At 34.6% G+C, this 22,218-nt stretch overlaps 1 protein-coding gene across 1 annotated transcript; it reads left to right on the top strand.

The window, feature by feature from the left end:
- The first annotated feature begins 12,372 nt into the window (after positions 1-12,372).
- Positions 12,373-19,828, top strand: LOC143239607 (solute carrier family 35 member G1-like). Its single transcript, XM_076480876.1, has 2 exons — positions 12,373-12,490; positions 17,174-19,828. The coding sequence occupies exon 2, from the start codon at positions 17,206-17,208 to the stop codon at positions 18,124-18,126; it is 921 nt and encodes a 306-aa protein (XP_076336991.1). The 5' UTR covers positions 12,373-12,490; positions 17,174-17,205; the 3' UTR covers positions 18,127-19,828.
- The last annotated feature ends 2,390 nt before the right edge of the window (positions 19,829-22,218 follow it).

The following is a 22,218-nucleotide window of genomic DNA, read 5'->3' as shown; positions in this document are numbered from 1 at the left end:
GCCTCAACGTTGTGCTGCTCCATAACGGGAATAAGTATCCGTCTTTTCCTCTGGCTCATTCGGTGCACCTTAAAGAGCAAGACGAGCGCTTCCGCCAAGATATACTGAACTTTGAACGTCGCTACCAAGGGGCGTATAACGAAAATATGATGGAAGACTATATTTGGGGACTCATACGTGAAAGTGATTTACATTACATTCGCAAATGTCGAAAAACTACTCACTTTAAAATTTTTTGTTAATTTTTATTACTTTAATATAAATACATGTAAATCTTGATTAATGTGTTGTTTTATTCAGACCTTATGTAAATGAAAATGTGCAAATTTGCCCATTTTTACATAGAAAATAGGTTAATTTCTAAATTTCATTATCCAGGTCTCGAACGCAAAGTTTGAAGGGGAATAATGGCCATTTTCTGTACTTTTACAAGATAAGCAATTAATAAATAACACCTACTATCCAGGAACAAAATTTGTGTTACATAGTTCGGCCTAGCTGGTAGAGCACTTACTAAGTGGACGTAAGGTTCGAAGTTCAAACCGTTATGATTGGCTGCATCTTTGCCAATTCCGTTTTTTGCATTTTCCACGAGTAGGGTTGAAGTAGTTACATTAGTTTTTCAAAACATCTCATCCAGAAATAAAGGACTTCAATGCTACATAAGTCTGAGCGTTTCATCATCGCTAGGATTATATTCGTGTATAGGTTTATCAGCAAATATGAGGCAATTAGCAACGAACACAGATAGTGTAGTTGAAACAAATATAACTGAAAGCTGAAAGCGAGACAGAGATATGATGTAGTCGTATAAGCAACGCGGAAGCTTAAAAATCTCTTACCAGCTACAATAAATCCTTCTATTTTTTTTTAAATCCACATACATATTATTGTGGCACAAGTACAAATATCAATCACAAAATAAGTAGATGGTATCCCATTTATTTAACAAGTTTCGTGAATTTTTGTCAGTGGTGAAAGTTTAAGAAATTATGAAATAAAGTCAGAAGCAGAGACGTTGACTTGTGTTAGTCTGGTTCGTTGCTTCTCAGTATATTCCTGTATAGCACATTCCACAGCTGTTCTTAATGTATGTATACGTAGTAACTCTTGTATTTTCTAGGACCTAACGACTGACTGATGTCGGTAAATTGAACTTCTAATGTTTTCAAGCACATTGTAAATTTTGACTGAAGTAGATACATGATATTCGACTTTTTTTTACCACGATAACAATATCAAGAGTGTAGACACGGAGGATTAATTATCCAAGTTAAATATTATACCTTCATTTGAACTGTAGATAAAGAACCAAGAGTAAGTTGTTCTGTTGACGGTTTATAAGAAATGTTTAGTCAGTCAGTTCAGGAAATGTTTATGCTGAAACAACCCATCTTATAAAATCATTTTTTTTGTCATTTCTTGCGAAATATCGTTGTTAAGCTTTAAGCCATTTCTGATTACAACACCTTTAGCATTTTTAAGTCACAAAGATATCTCATAAAACTAGCTATTATCCACCAGCTACTAAAGCACTTTCTGTAAACGGACACCACAACAATCTTTCATTATCGCAAACAAAGCCTATTTTCAGTCTTTTTATTAGAATCGTAGGATAACCGTTAAGGAGGCAGATCTTTTTCTGAGGTAATCCAGTTTTGTAAGCCTATAACCCTAAAAATTTAATTTCGAGAATAGCTGTTGACACTGGGTATATAGCTCATCGTGTAGATTTGTATTTACTTTAAACAAACAAAATTACTTTCTTTTATTTCTTTAATTTGATGAACAATTCGAAACTTTTCGCACACCATGATTAATATACACTAACAGTTTCTCGTAACGTAGGTTTTAAGTCCAACTTCCTTATGTATAAAATTTGTACACGGAAGAGTTCTGTCACTTTCATTATAATGTTTGACCGCAATATACGAAATATTGTTACGCTTTGTGCCATCACTAATCGTAACAAATAGATTATCTGTCGTTTGTGGCACTTTTTAATTTTTTTATCTCGGTGTTTCTCTGATTAGATTGTTTGTAATAAAGCGCAAAGCTTCACAGGGCAGCAAAACTCGGTTTATAGTGTTGAAAGTCCGCAGACATACCACTGTGTTACTGGTGGTTTGCAAACTGGAGTCTCGCCTCAAAAGGAGGGCTATAAGGCCACAAGAATTACGACAAAGGACGATTTAGAACAAGTACAGTAATTTCCTATCACTTTGTACGTGTGTGTAGAGATAGTTGAATCGCAACCTTAAATATTTTCACAGTTGCGAGGTGGGCGTTGGTAACCCCTACTTTATGTTATCGTTTCTTTATCTACCAACATCAAATATATTTGAGAAATGTTGTCTTTCTTTGCAATTAGTTTTATTTTGAATGAAAATCGTAAACCTGTCGAACTTTATGGAGAGAGGGAGTAAAGGTGTAACTGACAAATTGTATTGAATGGTATCTTTGGCCCATCTACGCTCTTCTGTCGTCTATATGTGGGGTTAGTAAATGTTTTTAAAAAATCGTTATGATTCAGTTTTTCTGTTGGAGCGGTTCAACTGTTTTACATAACTGTTTGAAAACGTACTGCTGGTACGGTTATGCTAATATAAAAAAATTGGTGTAGGTGGTTTAAAGTTTTATATTGTAATATATTCTTGTACTTGTTTATAGCTGCGGCATAGTGGCTCATAGAATTGTTATGAGTTTTTTTTTCTTTAAGTACACACTTTTAGATTACAAACGTCTATTTCTTTAGCGCTTTTAGACCTAGTTATAGCCGTGGCTGTTGAGGATTCCCTTTTGTTTTGTTACGTATATCTGTGCATTTTACATGGTTTTAGTATTTTATGTAATTCACACATTCTTCATCTGGTAGTCATTACTGGTAAAAAAAAATACATGTTACTATTTCATGCTTAGGTGTTCTTCATCTTTCGTTTACTTTCCAATCGGCCCGGCATGGCCAAGCGTGTTAAGGCGTGAGACTCGTAATCTGAGGGTCGCGGGTTCGCATCCCCGTCGCGCCAAACATGTTCGCCCTTTCAGCCGTGGGGGCGTTATAATGTGACGGTCAGTCCCACTATTCGTTGGTAAAAGAGTAGCCCAAGAGTTGGCGGTGGGTGGTGATGACCAGCTGCCTTCTCTCTAGACTTACACTACTAAATTAGGGACGGCTAGCACAGATAGCACTCGAGTAGCTTGGTGCGAAATTCTAAAAACAAACAAGTAAACATACTTTCCAATTACACTGGTTTACAAAAAAATATTTTTTGTCTGAGGCAAGAATGTGAATAGGTGTTTTTTACTAATTTGGGTTTGCTGAATTCAAATTTATAAACAGTTTTGCTCTATCACTTCTAGTTTTCTGGCTTTTAAATAGTCTCATTTTAGTATATACAGAGTATATACGTGCTTATTTCAACAGTTGCAGCAGCTTATTACAGATAAAACAGGATAGATAAAGAACATTGACGGAATAAATATACTTGGATGACACAATGTACACAATTCATAGTACCGCAGACAGTTAGAAGTGTGTTTTCTTAGATGATCTGGTGTATTTTGCCTCCGGGATGTCACGCAAGAGCATCCAGCAGAAGTCTCCCATCATGCTGGGGTTCCACTCGCCTTGGTAGTTGCTCTCCATCTTCGTAATGTCTTGGTGGAATCTTTCTCCGTGCTCATCACTCACTGCTCCAAGGTTTGGAGGAAAGAAGTTGAGGTGGGAATGGAGAAAATGAATTTTGAGTGACATTCGGCATTCCATATCCTCATAAGTCTTTAGCAACTTCTCAATACAGGCTTGGTAATTTGGTACGCGTGTGTTACCAAGGAAGCCACTACAGACTGACTTAAATGCTTCCCATGCTCTCAGTTTCTTTAAGGTAAGAAGCTCCTCAAAATCAGTATCCTTCAGCACTTCTCGGATTTGAGGTCCGACAAAGATGCCCTCTTTGAGCTTAGCAGCACTGAGACCTGGGAACACAGTAGACAAGTGTTGGAAGGCAGCACCATTTTTGTCCATGGCCTTCACGAAATTCTTCATCAAACCAAGCTTGATGTGAAGAGGAGAAAGAAGCACCTTCTTCATGTCAACCAGAGGATTCTCCTTGACGCTGTGTTCGCCAGGAACGAAAGTGCTTCTAGACCCCCAGTCTTTCTGCTTGTAATGCTGGAATACAGCTCGACTATCCCAGAGACAGAGAAAGCAACAGTACTTTGTGAAGCCCGCTTGCATACCCATAAGAAGACCAATGACCTTGAGGTCCCCACACAGACTCCACTGGTACTGGTTGTACTTAACAGCTTCTAAAAGAAGCTCCATATTGTCATAGGACTCCTTTAGATGGACAGAGTGTGCAGTGGGAATGCTGAGATATTTATTCCCGTTGTGCAGAAGCACAGCCTTGAGACTTCGCTTGGAAGAGTTTATGAAAAGACGCCAGTAGCACAACTTGTTTTCCATGTCGAAAAATGAAGCAAGGTCTTTGTTCCGATTCCTGAAACTGGTGATCTTTACATCTTCCTGGACTAGGTTCCACTGTTTAAGCCGAGAAGCCAAGAGCTCTGACTGCTGTTTTGACAGATACAAATCACGAGCAAGGTCATTCAGATCTTCTTGCGTGATCCAGTGTGGCTCGTTGCCACTTGTTCCTGAATAAGAAGAGTCAATATCTTCGGAAGAGATTCACTTGGCAGAATCTTCCCTTGGAGGCATTTCTTCATCTGATGAGGAAAGAAGATCCTTATTTACTGGAGGTGTTGGGACAGGAAGATCATCTGAATGGGGAACGGGTCTCATAGCAGATGGAAGGTTGGGATATTTGATCTTTTTTCTAGAAGATGCATTGAAACCAGTTATATTTGTTAGACAAAAATAACAATCTTATGCATGGCTTCGTGGCTCTCTCCAAACCATCGGGACTGCAAAGTGGAAAGCCGCTTTCTTGCCATTAAACCAAGCAGTTAGTCCATTGTAGCAGGGTTTACAACAGATGTGTGGAGCCCAAGATTTGTCCTGATCACCAATTTTACAGTCAAAATAATGAAAGTAGGCAGTTCTGAGGAGGGAAGTGATGGTTCGACGCTGTGCAACTGTCGTGAAGTCCCCACACACGTAGCAGAAAGAATTGGCCTTGTTGAGGCATCCTCGGTGTTTTGACGAGCTTGAAGCCATTGGAGAATCTGAAAAAAAACAAAGTAAAATTAAATCATATGTAAGGCAATAATAATTATGTGCGTCGTTCGAAATTGTAATACAAATATATACCCAAAAGATTGTGTAACACAATTGTCGAGGGACACTAACCTCCTGCGCTGACTGCCAGTGCACCACTGGCTGTTGATTGAGACGTGTTGGCTACGCTTAACTGCCAAAATCCGTCTTGATATATAGCTATATATATATATAATGTAATGCTATCACTTACATTTATTGCATAATAACTAAAAAAGAAGACATAAGTCACACAATATTAGAAATTAACCCTGAATGCATATACGCCTTTATGTACAGTATGTGTACAAAATGTACAGTATGCATATCTAAAAAACTAGAGGTGATGAGTAAAAACGGATTTCAAATCTGAATTCAGCACCCCCAAATTAGGTTAAAACAGCTATTTTTGTGCTTGCCTCAATTTCTTTGTAAACCAGTGTTATGTAACGATACATATTATGCTCTCATTAGTTGATTGTTTGAAACGCTATACTTAGTTATAAAATGATGTGTTGTAACTATTATTAATTTCAGTGTATTTATGTTTTTTCTTATTGTGATGCATATCCGGGCATCCGGAAGTTGTTATCAAGTCACATATTCAGAAGAAAGTAGTTTCTTAACGATTTCCGGACATCCTGTTTTATATTAATACCTGTTCGAACTCGTCTTTTCTTTGATATTGTTTCTTTAATATACAATTTTGAAATGTTTAAGTAAAGAGATGTGGCTTTCATCGAATCGTTGCTCTTTTTTTCACCAAGGGCCATTTAAATACGTGTAAATACGATGCGATCCCTTGCACCAATCAGTGCGCAGCTATGATTCCCAGGTTGCTGATGGAAGACTATCTGTTACAATCGTAGTATAATCGGAGGACCAGTTGTAAATTCTGCCACAGGGAGTACAGTGGGGAGATATTGGAGGTAAGTTGCTCGTAGTTCGTTGTGCTGACTGTTTTTTTTATTTTTAAAGTTCGTCCCTTAATGGGACAGCGCAATGACTTCGAATTTACAACACTAAAATCTGGGATTCGATTTCTTCTGGTGGACACATCAGATAGCTAATTGAGACATTTTAAAGCTCTTGAACGGGTTATATCACTGAGAATGTGTAATACATTTTAACGTTTGTTTTTGTAAATCATAAAGCTTCAAAATGGGGTATCTGGTGTCTTGTCCACGCAAATATTGAAACCAGATTTTTCGTTTCCTAAACCCTCGATGTTACTCATTCTGATGCTTACTCATTACCAAACTGACTTTTATTTTTGATGTAAGTAGATAGTTTGTTTTATATCCACTCATTATTTCAGTTTACTTAGAAATGTTACAAGCTCTGAATTTTGAAGTGCACAATATTGTTAAAGATACAGATCACAATTAGTAAAATACTAAATCATATTTTTTATCAGATAACTAAACATATGGTGTTTAAGGTTACACTGTTGTATATAACCATTTGTGTTAAGGACAAGTCTCCGATTTATTATGTTACGTACGTTACGTATTACGATTTCAAATAACCGGAAATTTAATTTTAATTCAGAAGTTAATAAATGTTAATATGTGTCAATCTTACGATATTTGCCAACAATATTTATACACACAGTTTTCTTTTTTAACACAAATATGTTTTGATATATAAACAAAAACACAATACAATTTATAGTAAGGGTTATTAGTAACAGTTATTATAAATGATGGTTTATTTACAAGGGCTTTACAAACTTACAAACAATACTGAGTCTTATAACTGGTATAGAACTGAATATTTTATTGACGATCTCGGTTCACGACAAGCAAATTAATTCTGAGTTGATATTGTCACACCTCCCTTAAGCAAGCTAGCTTGATTGGCGTCACCGCTGACTTTTATCCGAAAGAAACATTCAATGCACTTGTAGAAATACTAACATCCGAAGTTAATTCACTGAAGTTAAACGGTTTGTTCGAAATCTATAAACACTCTGGGTCAAAATTCTATAGTTTTCCGATTAATAGTCGTAAATTACAATTGTAGCTTCAGAGGCCTAAACACACTGATTGTAACTGTAATTTTCTGTTACTGTCTCTCGGCTAGCTGCTTTCACACAAATCATAAAGAGTTTCCCGAAGGTTCAAGAATGTTCAAAAACACGCTAACGTTTTCATGAACCACATATTATTGATTGCTGCGCTCCAGAATCTTCTAAAAATTTAAAAAAGGGACAGAACTTGCGCAATACTCGTCCAGCCATATACTTGACATGCTTTAAACAACGATACTGAGACAAACAAAGGTACTAAAACAAATGTACAAAAGTAAATCTGTTACACCTCCTGCCTTAGACAATTAAAAATTGGTGTTAGACAATTTTTAGTCAGATGTTACATAAATATACACATTGATAAAAATATATTAAATACAATACATTTTCAAAGAATTAAACAATTTCAAAAATCATGACAATATATAACACAACTAATACAAATAACCTAATGATAATAAAATTCCATAACACTTAAAAGTGATTAAACACAAATGCTATTTTTGCTAGCTTAGCATAATCAATAGTTGAATGACTGCGGTGTTCTTTAAAAACTGATATAGACTTCAAAGGAGTAACAGAAATTTTCTTGTCGGGTTTTCTATCCAATTGATATATATGACAGATTTCACAAAGGTGAGAAACATCTTGCCTGATTTTTGATCAAAAGAAATGTCTATAATTTTGTCACATATATTATTAATACCTCCATGACCTCTCATGGGGAGTTTATAGACAACTTTGATTTGCTTTGCAAACGACTATTTAGTAAACTATAGCCTAGTCCTCTGAAGCTGGCACGTGTGATGGTCTCCATTGCTCATAAGTGCACGATTTTGGAAAAAATAATCGTTTGTAACTTTATCCAGTTCATTATTTAGGACTGAATATTTAAATAGTAATAAAATATTTGGATCCTCTTCCTGCTCGATGATTAGTTTACATCGACTCGTCACAATCTCGTAAACTTATAATTCTTTCGGTTTAGCTCTTTATCACTAGCTCTGCATCAAATCTGACTTCGCGAGTAGAGTGAAGAGAAGGACTCTTCCAAGTGCCCTCGATTGCCTTGCATCTTATCCTGAGGTGCAGAGTGTTAAATCAAAATACCTGCCCCGCTTTTTAGTTCTTTAATTGTTTTAACAACATTTCAAAAAACTTGTGATGGTGTGTGTATCATCCAGATACGTAGAATTAAGTGTGTAGTGGTTCAGAATAAAACTGTGATTGTGATTTTGATCCAATATTACGTCTCCATATATCTAGAGAATATGAGGTTTTTATAATATATACTGAAGGTGTGTGTTTATGATTACAGTTAGATGTAAAACGAATATCTGGTGTTTTAAATATGTGATAAAACATTCATTTAGTAAAGCGACAAAGGATTAAAATTAAGTCGTTATTTTAAGTGGGAGCGAATGGACACTGACCTTAAATAAATTAGACAGCACTATAGCTGTAATATTCATTGCTTAAGAGGCGTTTCGCTAATACCAAAATCTATTCAGGTCGCATGGAATAACTGTAGTCATGACACTATTTCTGTCATCATTGTTAATCAACAGTTGTTATAGTGTGAACTATATTTAATGAATTGTAATTATTATCTAAGGTAATTATTATTTAAGGTAAGAATAACTTTTTCATTCAGTGCGCGCGCACACACAGTCAAGCTGAACTTAATAATACCACTCACTTCTAACAGAATAAATTGAATATAATTAGCAACACAAAACAACCATCTCTTCAACTGGAACATTGGTGAAAAGGAAAACAATGTTAAGAGTAGCTATTTTATCTGTGTATTCCAAGGTTTATTTTTTTAACAAAAATTTTAATAACAAAAACGAATAATCCTTTTTGTTTTTGTCCTTGTTCTGTTAATAAACTAAATAAGATTTTGAGAAGATTACGGTTTAAAATAAAATTACAAATCGAAAATCATCCTCTTGAAGATGTCCAGCTCAATAAGATAACACACAGTCAGTTATTTATTGGTAACTAGTTAAATGTCAGAATTGGGCCTTTTTAACCTCTGCATTGCTAAACTAGATCATATTTAAACAAACGCACACATCTCCATTTTTGTTGGAAATTACTCTCGTGAATGTTTTCTTTAAATGCGTTTCTCTAAGGTTTTCAAGGTAGTTCGATTTTAAGTACTGGTCCGGCATGGCCAGGTGGTTAAGGCACTCGACTTGTAATCTGAGGGTTGCAGGTTGGAATTCCGGTTGCACCAAGCATACTCGCCCTTTCAGCCGTAGGAGTGTTATAATGTGACGGTCAATCTCACTATTCGTTGATAAAAGAGTAGCCCAAGAGTCACCGGTGGGTGATGATGACTCGTTGCTTTCCCTCTAGTCTCACACTGCTAAATTAGTGACGGCTAGCGCAGAGAGCCCTCGTGTAGTTTCGCGCGAAATTGAAAACAAAACAATAAATCGATTTCAAGTGAAAAAAAAACGAATATTTATCGTAATTATTAAAACATAAATTTTATCATCTACATCTATATCCGGGTAAGTTTGTTTATTGGCTCTAAATTAATCAATAACAGGATTGAAGAATAATTGCATTGACTGAATCACAGCTCTCAACTTAATGTGGTTTAGGTAATGTAGCGTTATTATAATCTAGTTTTTGTTTTTTTAAGCTGATAAAATTTCAAGTTTGTTTGTTCTTTTAAACAATATATACTTCTTGTTTTGCCATATTTTTGCAAAGTCACGTGAGAGTGTGTTCGCGTACCCATCTTTGATTTTGATATTATGTACTAATAGAAAGAAAGACAGGCAACCAACACCACCTAATGTCAACTCTTCGACGACTGTTCATTCATTCAGCCTACACTTGATGAACTTAGCCCAGGATCTATTTCACTTCTAACGTCTAATCTATTTCCCTTCACCAGTAAATAAAGTCGTTATTTACTGGACATAAAATAAGTCACACTCAGAAGGCTTAAAATATCAAGAGGTCTACCAGCTTTTTCAATGTTTCTGTTTTTATCAGAAACCCAAAGCTCACCTTTGCACCATCATCCAACACTGAAAGAGCTGGGCTGACTAATAAAATATTTGGTGCAACTATTTGCTGTGATCTTTTCCAGCCAGTAATCAGGTCGAACTTGAGCTCCATCAGTTTTAGGAGCACTTTTCATAACTTCTGCCACTTGTTGCTGGTTATCCTGGACCTTCCAGTTCAATAGTTAGTATTGTCACGGCCGTGCTTTTCACTATTGAGAAAATCTTGTTGGGCATTTTCTACCCTCTTTAAGACTGCTTTTTTATATGGTCTTAAACTTTTAACCAGCTAGTATTTAGGCTAATTTCATAGTGTTTTTCTCTTTTCTTACTTTCATCTTTCGAAGTTCTACTCAAATGAGTGGTTGAGTCTAACAACGCAAAATGCATATTTTTTCTCTATGTTTATTGGATAGCACTGTATGAGAAACACTTTATGTTTTGCTTACATGATACCCAGAATTTGGCATTAGTTTATCTCTCAAACAAAGTTTGATGTAGTTCAACCCCCTTGGACCCATTTGTACCCCAAGCACATTTTCGTTCAATTTGGTGTTTTTTGTTACATATTCGAGCAATCTTTTCCTTCATTCAATATTTTGTTAATTTTAATTGTGAGATGTCAATGAGAGAAGAGTGGCCCGAAATTATCGAAATATATGTCAATGATGACAATTTGTTGTCTACATATGAGAAAATTGATATAAATAAATTTCATATTTTGTATTAATAAATCACATATTGTATACTAATGGTACTCAGTCCTTCTTACAGTTTATCTGTACACTGCTATGAGAAGAGAAGCCAGTATGCTAACTTTTCAACATCTAAATCAAAGTTATGATCATTAGACATAGGCGGAGTCAGTAAAGACCCCAGGTATACTGAAAGGTGCATATTTTAACGTGTTATGATGAAGGTTACGTATCTACGCGAGTTGTGTTATTTTATATTGATTATATGGGTTTGTATTAATTATTCGATAAAAAAAGAATAAAAAAATATTCAATTCATTTACAGAAATAAAACAAAATAGTCGTAGTGCAACAATTAAGTATGATGTAGAAATGGCAGCGTGGCGATAGGTCTTAGGGCTTCCAATGTTAAAAGTCGGTGTATGTGCCTGTGATGTGCAGAACACATATAAATTCACTGTGTAATTTAGCGTTTAACCACACACGCACAAAAAAAAACACCAAAACTGCTGAGCTTCATGTTTATCGCATCCAATGTTCACCGGTAAACCTAACTTGACAGATATATCTACTCCATTTGCTTGAAGGTAGGCACAAAGCTAAAGAATACACTATCAGTGCTCTGCCTACCAGCGGTATCGAAACCTGGTTTCTAGCGAGTCAAGTTCGCAGATATATCGCTGTGCCACTGGGAAGGGGGTGCTATTATTAGGTTGAGGAATAATTCGTGAGCGTTTTTAAATAATTTCATTCAAGCATTACATGCAAAACTATACAATAGTTCAATACATGAACACATTACACCCAAAACATTTATTATGATACTTTATTTCATGTAATACCTAGGTATATAGTATGCATTGTTTTAAACGAAATTGCAAGAAATTAAATGCGAAAAGCAGATGGTGTCAAAAATGCTCGATTTTGTCCACTTGACATTCCATTTAATGAGCTGAAAATGAAAGCAAAAATTAAAGACATATGAAAATCAAACACACCATCTATTAGAGCAAAAAATTATCTACCAAATGACATGAAATATTTTGCGAAAGCGTTTCAATTATGAATATATTTTTTTAACTTGAAAAAATGCTCACGAATTATTCCTCAACCCAATACATCTACAGACATTATACTTGTATGATAGTTTTGTATCTCTGTTTTCCTATGGAAGGAGAAAGGCGAACAAATGTCGTTTGTACTTGTATTTACCAAATGGCAACATATGCAAAGCAACTGCTAAGCTTTACGTTCAGAAAGCATGATGTAGGGAAATTGGTACTTATATAAGTAGCTATAATGTATTCTGCGCCACGTGTTAAATAACGAAAATGTAAATATTATATTGGAGCAACGCCAAGTGACACACAAACAATTTAGTTACAACGCTCAAAGCTACTGTTGCTAAAGGCTTGTTTGTTATCTTACTGAAGAAGAAGGTCAGTTCTGTTTTAACTGGATGCGAGTAGACGTTCTTTAAATTATTTTCCACGAAGCATTGCTACAAAGAATAAAATAAGGAGTAAGTTTGTATTTTATGTTTTCATTTATATATTAGGTTCTAGTTTTACCACTGAAAAGTACAAAACTTGTAAAAAGGAAAAGAAAACGGAAATCTGATTAACAGTAGTGTTCTAACACCAAAGTAGCAGTTCCAAATGTGACTCGTCTAAATTAGTTAACGAAACTACAATGACAGTGAGAGAACTATTAGCGGGAAAAGGTGGAGCTTTATAAAGCAGCGAAACTGAACTAACATGGGAGATCGCACTCCTTCAGAGTGGCGAAAAAAAAAGGTGACAATGAATTGACAGTAGGAGAGTAGGTAAACAGTACTTGTTGAAAAAAGTGAGAGAAAAAACACTTCAAGTGAGAAATAAATGTGAAAATTCAATAAATACTCCAACAGTACAGGAACGTTTGATTAGTTGTGTCATGATTTTCTGGTATGTGTTTCACTTTAGTATACTGTAAATAATTTTAAAAACTTGACTAACAATATATTATTGATAGTAAGTTCATTGACATACATTACTAAGAAAACTATTTACTTTAAACTTTTAATATAATGCTGCAAGATTTCGTGACATGCACAGTTTAATTCTCCTGTAAACGTGAGGTTAATACTTGTTTATTGTGTAAGTGCACCATTTGGTTTATGCAAGATTCGTGAATGACTTTACATATTGTTCACATATGTATGTAAGACTACACACGTATATCAGCTGTACACATTTTTATGTAATCCAGTGAATTATAACAAACTGTTTCAAGAACATATACCACATTAAACATAGTAGTGCTTAATATGTTGGGAAGGACCAAGAAATAACAGTTATATCCACTGCGACAACGATATTCTTATCGTATTTTCATATAAAAGAGAGAAAATGTGAGAGAGTTTAATGAATACTTACACAGTGGAAGTATTGTACAGTTTACCATACAAAACGAAACAGGCAATGAATTGCATGTTCAAGATAAATTCTTTTCACAAACAGCTCTGTCACTTAAAACAATACCAGCTGCAGTTGAACTTTTTATCTCATTATTCCTCTTCTTGCTGAAATAGTGCACTATAATAAAGTCACCAACCATATACTAAACAATAAAAAACAATTTGAACCAATTTTTCCAATAAACATAACTGAGACAAACACAAGACCTGTCACAAAATATGAAAACACGTTACTAACAAAAGAAATATCCCAACAAGAACTACTTGAAGCAATAAAAAACACAAAAACTAAATCTCCAGGTGAAGATGAAATACAAGCCATTCTTCTAATAAAGGGCACTCCGAAATTGTTTGACCACCTAAGAACACTTTTTTTAATCTATCTTTATCCTCAGGATACAACGCAGTTTCTTGGAAGCTCGCTAATATATCAGTGTTCTATAAGGAAAGAAAGCCATCAAATAAACCTTATAGCTACCGACCAATCAGCCTGACCAGCTGTATAGGCAAAATTCTCGAAAGAATAATCAGTAATAGACCCTCCACATTCTTGGAGATAACATCAAAATTAACAAAAGAACAAAATGGATTCAGAAAATTTAGAGAAACGACAGATCACTTAATTAGATTAACCAAAACTATAATAAATAGCTTTAATAAAAAGAATGCACTGTCGCTTGCTTCCTTTATATCGAGAAAGCATTCGACACTGTATGGCATGATGGTCTAAGGTCCCGAATGATTGAAATGGGACTAACGCGTTGAATTATGCGTTTGCTATTTAACATTTTGGAAAACAGAAAGGGTAGAGTGAATGTTGAGGGTACCTTTTCTGAGTACTTTACTCCAGAAGCTGGTGTTCCTCAGGTTGGGGTGGTTAGTCCTATACTCTTCATCATGTATGTAAACAATATGCCATTGAAGGATCCTAATCATGGATTCTCTTCACAGTTCGCTGATGATGTGGCAGTCTGGAAAAGTGCCGCAACACCATCAATAGCAGCTACCAACATACAACCACAATTAAACAGAATAAGCGAATACTGTCAAAAATATAGAATAAAAATAAACACAGCAAAAACACAACTCTAGTCTTTACGAAATTGACAAAACACAAAAACAACAGCCAGAATTATATATGAATGGTACACTATTTCCGGCTGCCCCATCGGCATAATTTCTAGGTCTAACCTTCGATTCAAAATTAATTTGGATTAATCATATCAACGAAATTAAAAATAAAGTCTGGCGAAGAACTAACTATGCTAGGAGTCTAACTGGTAAAAACTGTGGAGCATCTACAGACAACATACTAAAAATCAATAAACCTTATATAAGACCAGTAATATATTATGCAGCTCCAGCATGGATAACTGTAACCAATAAAATAAATAAAACCAAACTACAAACAATCCAAAACACACTCCTCACAACAGCATACAGAGTTCCAAGAACTATATCACCTCAATTCATACACAAATATTCGAACATATTAACCATACCAGATAAACTCCTACACAGTACAATAACGTACTTCGATAAAAATTGGATGAAAAACGAATTACAATGCGAACTAGATAGGTACCTGATAAAGCTGGTCCTAAACATCTCTCTCCAGTCAATTTATATTTTATACATAAAAATAAATAAATAAAAATAATTGTTTGTTTGTTTTTGAATTTCGCACAAAGCTACTTGAGGGCTATCTGTGCTAACCTTCCCTAATTTAGTAGTGTAAGACTAGAGGGAAGGCAGCTAGTCATCACCACCCACCGCCAACTCTTGGGCTACTCTTTTACCAACGAATAGTTGGATTGACCCTCACATTATAACGCCCCCACGGCTGAAAGACACGTCGCATGTCTGGCGCGACGGGGATGCGAAACCGCGACTCTCAGATTACAACTCGCTTGGCCATGCCGGGCCCAATAAAAATAATAAAAATTAATTAAAAAATGCCACCAACAAACTTGACATTCTGCTGGTAGAGCAAATAACCATATATGTACCACAATACATGCACATTGCCCTGAAAAGTATCAGAATAATATTCAGTTCACACTGACCTAAAAATAGAATAAACACAAATTTCAATACTGCAAGACCACATAAGTACGGGGAGGAGAAAGAGGTCAAAGAGAACCTGACCCTCCAGGGTATGAACATATTTTACCCAAACACCGAAAGAGAAAGAGAATAATATAATATTATATGCGAAATATAATATGCGAATATCCACGTAATATGTGAAAGGTGAAATTTGGATGGAAAAGGGACACAAATACGATGTTATTAATAAAATGAACATGTGTAAACTGTTGATAATATCAAGGTTCAAAAATCGTTTTAATTATATTTATTACATAATAAATAGCTACTACATATTATACTCAAAATTGAAAATTATTCTTATAAATGTAGACTACCTGTAGATTATATGATTTGGAATATTTGAGAGTCATGTTTCTCATTGACAAAGTAAATATTATTAGGTTTATTGCGATTGTAGATTCCTTGTTAGGCATCTTTTTCAGTGTTGTCGAAATAAAGAATGTGTTTAGTCCAAATTAATTCCTATATAGAATCTTATATTGATGAAAAATATACTTCATATTTTGAGCCTGCAACTTTTAAAATTACTAATAGGTTCCTTGTAGACATTGTTATGAGCTGTAGTTTCAGTCTGTAATTTGTTGTTTCCTGGAAGTGGTTGCAGGTTTTATTCGTGACCAAGAAATCAAAAAGTTTGACAAGCTAGGCTTAAAACACCTGTAAAGTTCTAAACGATTTGATGTTAAATTTTCTCGTAAATTCGAGAGTAGATTATAATAACGAAATATTTGAGAATATTGTAGAGTTGTTTCAAGAGAGAAGAATTATTTACATGTTAGTTAAGGTTTATCACTCAGTGTCCACCCAATTTAATCGTGAATGTAATTCGCAAATCGCCAGGCATGGCCACGTACGTTAAGGCGTTGGACTTGTAATCCGAGGGTCGCGGGTTCGAAAATTGGATGAAAACGGAATTACTATGCGAACTAGATAGGTACCTGATACATGATGAAGCTAGTCCTAAACACCTCGTTCGACTCGTAATCCGACTGTCGCGGGTTCAAATTTCGGTCGTACCAAACAGGCTGGCCCTTTCAGACGTAAAGGTGTTATAAAGTTGCAGTCAATCCCACTTTGCATTGGTAAAAGAGTAGCTCAAGAGTTGGCGGTGGGTGGTGATGACTAGCTGCCTTCCCTCTAGTCTTACATTGGTAAATTAAGGACGGCTAGTGCAGGTAGCCTTCGAGGAGCTTTGCGCGACGTTCAAAACAAACAAACATTTGCAAATAAAAGGAAGTCTGCAAAAGGTTTAAAGAAGAAATAAATTAATATGCTGTCATTTACTTGATCTGTTTTTCTAATTAGATTCGTCAGATAATTTAAAAGATCTTGTCTACGAAAGAATAAAGTTACAACAATATTATATAAAGATGGGCATACTTTAAAGATATATACAGATTTATTGTCCGTGCTTTATAGAATCAACATATATTAGGGTTAAAGTGTTAAACACTTGTACAGCCAAGCCAACAAGACAAAGTCTAAATATCTTTTCTGTAAATACTTTTATATGATTTCATAAAATTCAGTTACATGTTATTTGTTGACTTCTTACACATTGTCTATTGGAATTATGTAAGTTTGCAAATTACGATCTGGTGTGTATATTCAACAATAATTTCACTTATTTTTCAGATCTTTATCACCTGTAAGTGCTAACACTTATAATGAACTGTATCGGAGTTGGTTGTCTTTTGATAGCAGCTACAGGAGAAGGGTTCTACGGCCTCGTCGTTCAACTCATTGACGGAATAAATATCGAGAACATAATTGGCTTTAACAATCTTTACCGACTTTTTATGTTGTTGCCAGTTGTACTACTCAGTAATTCACGGATGTTGTACGACAGAAAAACAATGTTAATTTTACTCCTTCGTTGTATGTTTGGCTCCTTAGCTTTGTCGATGCTGACTTACTCGTACACTCTACTGCCGATAGGAGATGCAGCTTCGTTGTATTTCTCTAGCCCTTTCTATACAATGCTCTTCAGTATTTGTCTCTTGAAGCATCGTTGTAAGCCTGCGGACGTCCTCGCTGTTTTGTTGTGTTTGTTTGGAATCGTATTACTTTACAAACCAGCCTTTTTGTTTACAGACGAAACAAATAATGCAGACGAGTTTTCAAAACCTAGACTTTTTGGCGCCATGATTGCAACATGTGGTGCCATGTCTGATGCATTCATTTTTGTGTGTAGCAATTCTCTATCTAAAGTACATTACACTGTGATCTCTTTTTACACAGTTCTGTGCACAACAGTTCCCTGGACTTTGTTACTTATGATGAGAGGTGTACCTACAAATTTCTGGAAATGTTCGAAGAACAATTTATACTTGGTTTTATTGGCAATTTTTGGTGTAGTAATTCTGCTATCTTTAAATCGAGGGTTACAACTAATCAGTCCAAAACCAGCGAGTATAATTTTTTCATTAGCAATTCCGCTAAGTTTCCTTATTCAAGTTTTCATAAAAGGTAACCCAATAACCCTAATGTCTGTATTTGGTGCTCTGGCGATCTTTATATCAGTATTAATTTCCATTTCTTTTGGATGTACCTGTTTTTCTAAAACCTTGGTATCTTCTTATATTTAAACCAAATTAAAAAGGGACTTAACTTTAATTTTAAAACTTTGAAATCATTTATTTAATTTATTGGTTTTCAAATTCTACTTGTTTGATAATGTTAAAAAGGTGCTTTATGTTAACCGAAGTTGTAGTTAATAGTGTTGAAGTGTAACTTTTTGACTACTGCATGAAGAAAAAAAAACTAATTCTTTATTGTTTATATTCCACTGAAATCTCTAACAAAAAAGTGAAAGTAATTTTAAATTGTAGAACTCGAATACAATTACAATACTTTAGTTTCCTAAATATTCACGCTTCAAGACGCTCAGCTTCTGTCATTATGGTGGTAAAGAATACAACATGGTTAAGTCTCGAATTTAAAATTCATGAAATTACATTTGAATATCACGAATTTGGTAATATCCTAATATAATGTTTCAGTTTCACAATGCATTCCAAATCATGTTTCTTGTTGTTCCTAGATGTATTAATAACCATGTTTCAGTAATCCACTGAACATATATTGTAGAATTAGCCTTATAAGAAGTTTAAAGTATGCGCTAATTTGTAAAATAGTATATTAGTATACACTGGTTTGTCAACATTACAATTCAATATAATTTTTCTTCCTAACGAAGTACTTAACTTCGTATAATGATTTGTTAACATTAAACCAAATTATGATATTTAACATTGTATTAACAAGGAGTGAACCCAGTTCTCGTATGTCAAAAATATCTACAATCTGACTTAATTTTTTACATACTATTGTAAGCAAGATACTTTTCAAGTGATCAAAATATCGAGACGAACCACGAAGCAAAAAAAAAACAAACAAACTTAGACATAGGTTATGGAATTCAACCAAAGCCAGAACATATTGGGTTCAAACTAAATGTAATTCAATTCATGTGTTGGGTATCATAGATTTTTATTTATAAGTTTCGTTACTCATATTTATCCTGGTTTATCACTGGTATTTTGTATTTCTACTCACTTTGGCATTATATTGAACTCTCTTTGTAGTTTTCTTATTTTTAATCTATTTATTTTGAGTCGAGCTTTTACAACTTCTAGTAATTTGTTATCTTTGTTCACTTTGGTTGCGCTGGGTAAAGGTAATAAATTAACTAATAAACGGTTGAATAAATTTGATTTTTAGGTCGTTTAAGAGGAGTGTAATAAACTAACATGAGAGTTGTAGAATTCCTACTATCAATTGTTCCTTCTATACCTTTAATAAAATGCTTAAAAATTTCATTCCTCTGGTTTCCTTTGCTAAAAATTCTAGTTTATATAGTGGTTTCATTAAACACTAACTACACATCCCTAGTAGTATATATTCACACTATCTACTACATATACGTTGCTGAGGTTTCATCGGTTTTTCTTTAACTCCTGGACATCTACATGGATTTAACGAACTCATATGACTGTTGGAATTCGAGAGCGAGAGAAATTACAGGAGATGAAGACTATGGCAAGTATAATGACATCCACACTGTTGGCACAATACTCGACTACCTAAATACGATCCAGGGAAACAAACACAAGTTGACACCAACTTGTACAATTTTCTCTGTTAACCTTCATCTTCAGTTTTATCTGTACCCTATAGGAGTGATAGTTCAGGAACAGGGTCAAGCAGTTAATAGATAGTTACGATGTAAGGTTATTTGTAAGACATTCGTGTGATAAAGTTGAACACAATGTGAAAACGGTAAAGATCTGGGAGAGAAAATTTCAGAGCTTTAATCTTTCAAGAATAAAGATTTGAGAAAGAAAAAAGCTAAATTTTAGAAAATGTTTAATTTTCAACTATAAAACACTTACTGGTTAAAACAGTTAAACTATTTATTGTCAACTCATCTATAATTTAATATATTACCTCAAAAGTACGAGAGCAGCTTGATAAGCTTTCTCATATTGTTGAGCTTCCTAACATTTCATTATTTTGAGTGAAATGCATTTCTGTCAATTTATATATATATCTGGATTTAATATGTTTTAGTTAGTTTGCCTATGCCATGCAATAGGTAATGGCAATCTATTTTAGGGTGTGAAAATATAAAAATTAATTGAACAATCAAAATAAATATCTTTATTTGAAATAATTTTAAAAGATCTGTAATACTTTCTTCTGCTAAATGCAATTTTTTAGATGCTAGCTTTTGAAGTTTATATAGCTTTTTGTATACTAAAGATTCAGCAAACTAAGTTACCCCTCACACTGGACTCACACGCTAATTAGTTATCTCAGGGAAGGGTAGAGATGTTGATGTCATATTTATGTAAATTGTCGTAGAAGATGCTTGAGTGATGTGATGATATCATCAAAGACGATGATGTTTATAAGTGGCACCAGATGGCATTGGCGAATATGACGTCAGAAACGTTGACGTCTGCGAAGTGGATTCTCGAACATAATAAGTTCACCATAGATGTCTCAACATGTGATCAATGGCTGGGTTTAATCTTGTTCTAAAACTGATACTAATAAAACTTTTCATGAATTCATCAACTCTTACATTTCCTAAAAAGGACACGTATTTAACATTAACATGCAACTGTTCGAGTGTTATTGTTTCACTAATTTGTCTTTATGCTGGCCATTTAACTATGATCTTGCCCAAATATTTCATTTTGCACGTGTTACATGACGGAAAATTTCACTAGAATATACTTTTTGTTCGCTTTCTATTTAATTAGAAACCATAAATTGAGTATTCATTTTTAGAACTGAAATATTATCACTAATAGTGAAACAATTAGGTTATAAAATACATGACTGTCTTTCATACACGGTCTCACAAAACATGCCCCTCATTTCAGCCGTGGGGGCGTTATACTGTGATTATACGTTGGTAAAAGAGTAGCCCAAGAGTTAGCGGGGGGTGACGACTAGTTGCCGTCCCCCTAGTCTTATACTGCTAATTTAGGAACGGCTAGCACCGATAGCCCTCGTGTTGCTTAGGGCGAAAAACAAAAACAAACAAACAATCCTCAAATAGATTTTGAAACTGATAGAGCAATATAACTCATCTTTTTACTTAGTAATTGTACAAACCAGTGTTATGTAAGTTTCATACATCAACCTCCCTTTAATCATTGCCTAATATACTTGTTATTTGAGTATATTTATGAAAAATCTTAGTATCGAGTATAACACATTGTTACGTATCACAATTTATCTCGGACGAGACCCCGATTCATTATGTTATTTTAATTTAAAAGTTAACTGAATTTTGCTATGATTTATTACATTTGCCAACAAGGTTGATAAACACAATTTCCTTTCTTGACAAAAATAAACAAATAAGTGTACAATTTATAATAATGGTTACTGAAAATAATGGTGTATTTACGGGAGTTTTACAAACGATACAGAGTCTTCTATCAGGTCTGGAACTGAATCTTTTATCGACGTTCATGCTGTGGAGAGCGAATTAATTCTACGTTGATACACAGATACACTTCTCTTGACGGTAAAGCTAGTCTAGTCTCATGCAATTGCTCCCCAGTGGCTCAGCGGAATGTCTGCAGACTTGCAACTCTAAGCACTGGGTTTCGATACCAGTGGTGGGCAGAGCACAGATAGCCCATTGTGCAGATTTGTGCTTAACTCAAAATAACAACAACTCGCGTAATTTTTTCTTAGCTGAAGTTATACTGAATCATGTGTTAGCAAAAATTCAAGATAAAATAATACAGACCCGTCATGACCAGGATGTTTACACATTCTACTCGTAATCTGAAGGTCGAAGTTTCGAATACCCGTCACACCAAAGATGCTTGTTCTTTCAGCCGTGGGGGTATTATAATAATGAGATGGTCATGAGATATTTCAAGAAGCAAAAGACAAAGAAGTTAACGAAGAGAAGTAGCATTGCCCCTCACTCAAGGGTTGTGTTAGATTGGTATGTGCCTTCTTGAGTCACCATAACCTGCATAAATATAACCTGCAATAATAATATAACCATTGTTATATTATTATTAATATAATAAGTTAAAGCAATCAATTTCTTAGCAAAAATTCACTGTTAATGAGAAAATATAAATATAGCTTTGATATAATACAACAATGGGGAAACCTAATTCCTTGTTTTCTTAAGTTTTCTA

Source organism: Tachypleus tridentatus, chromosome 13, assembly GCF_004210375.1.
Source record: "Tachypleus tridentatus isolate NWPU-2018 chromosome 13, ASM421037v1, whole genome shotgun sequence".
Classification (NCBI taxonomy): Eukaryota; Metazoa; Arthropoda; class Merostomata; order Xiphosura; family Limulidae; genus Tachypleus; species Tachypleus tridentatus.
The sequence above is the reverse complement of the archived record's forward strand: the minus strand, read 5'-3'. Positions and strand labels throughout refer to the sequence as shown.

Excerpts from the sequence above, each read along its gene's own strand:
- LOC143239607 (XM_076480876.1), top strand. The coding sequence starts at position 17,206 with ATGAACTGTATCGGAGTTGGTTGTCTTTTGATAGCAGCTACAGGAGAA.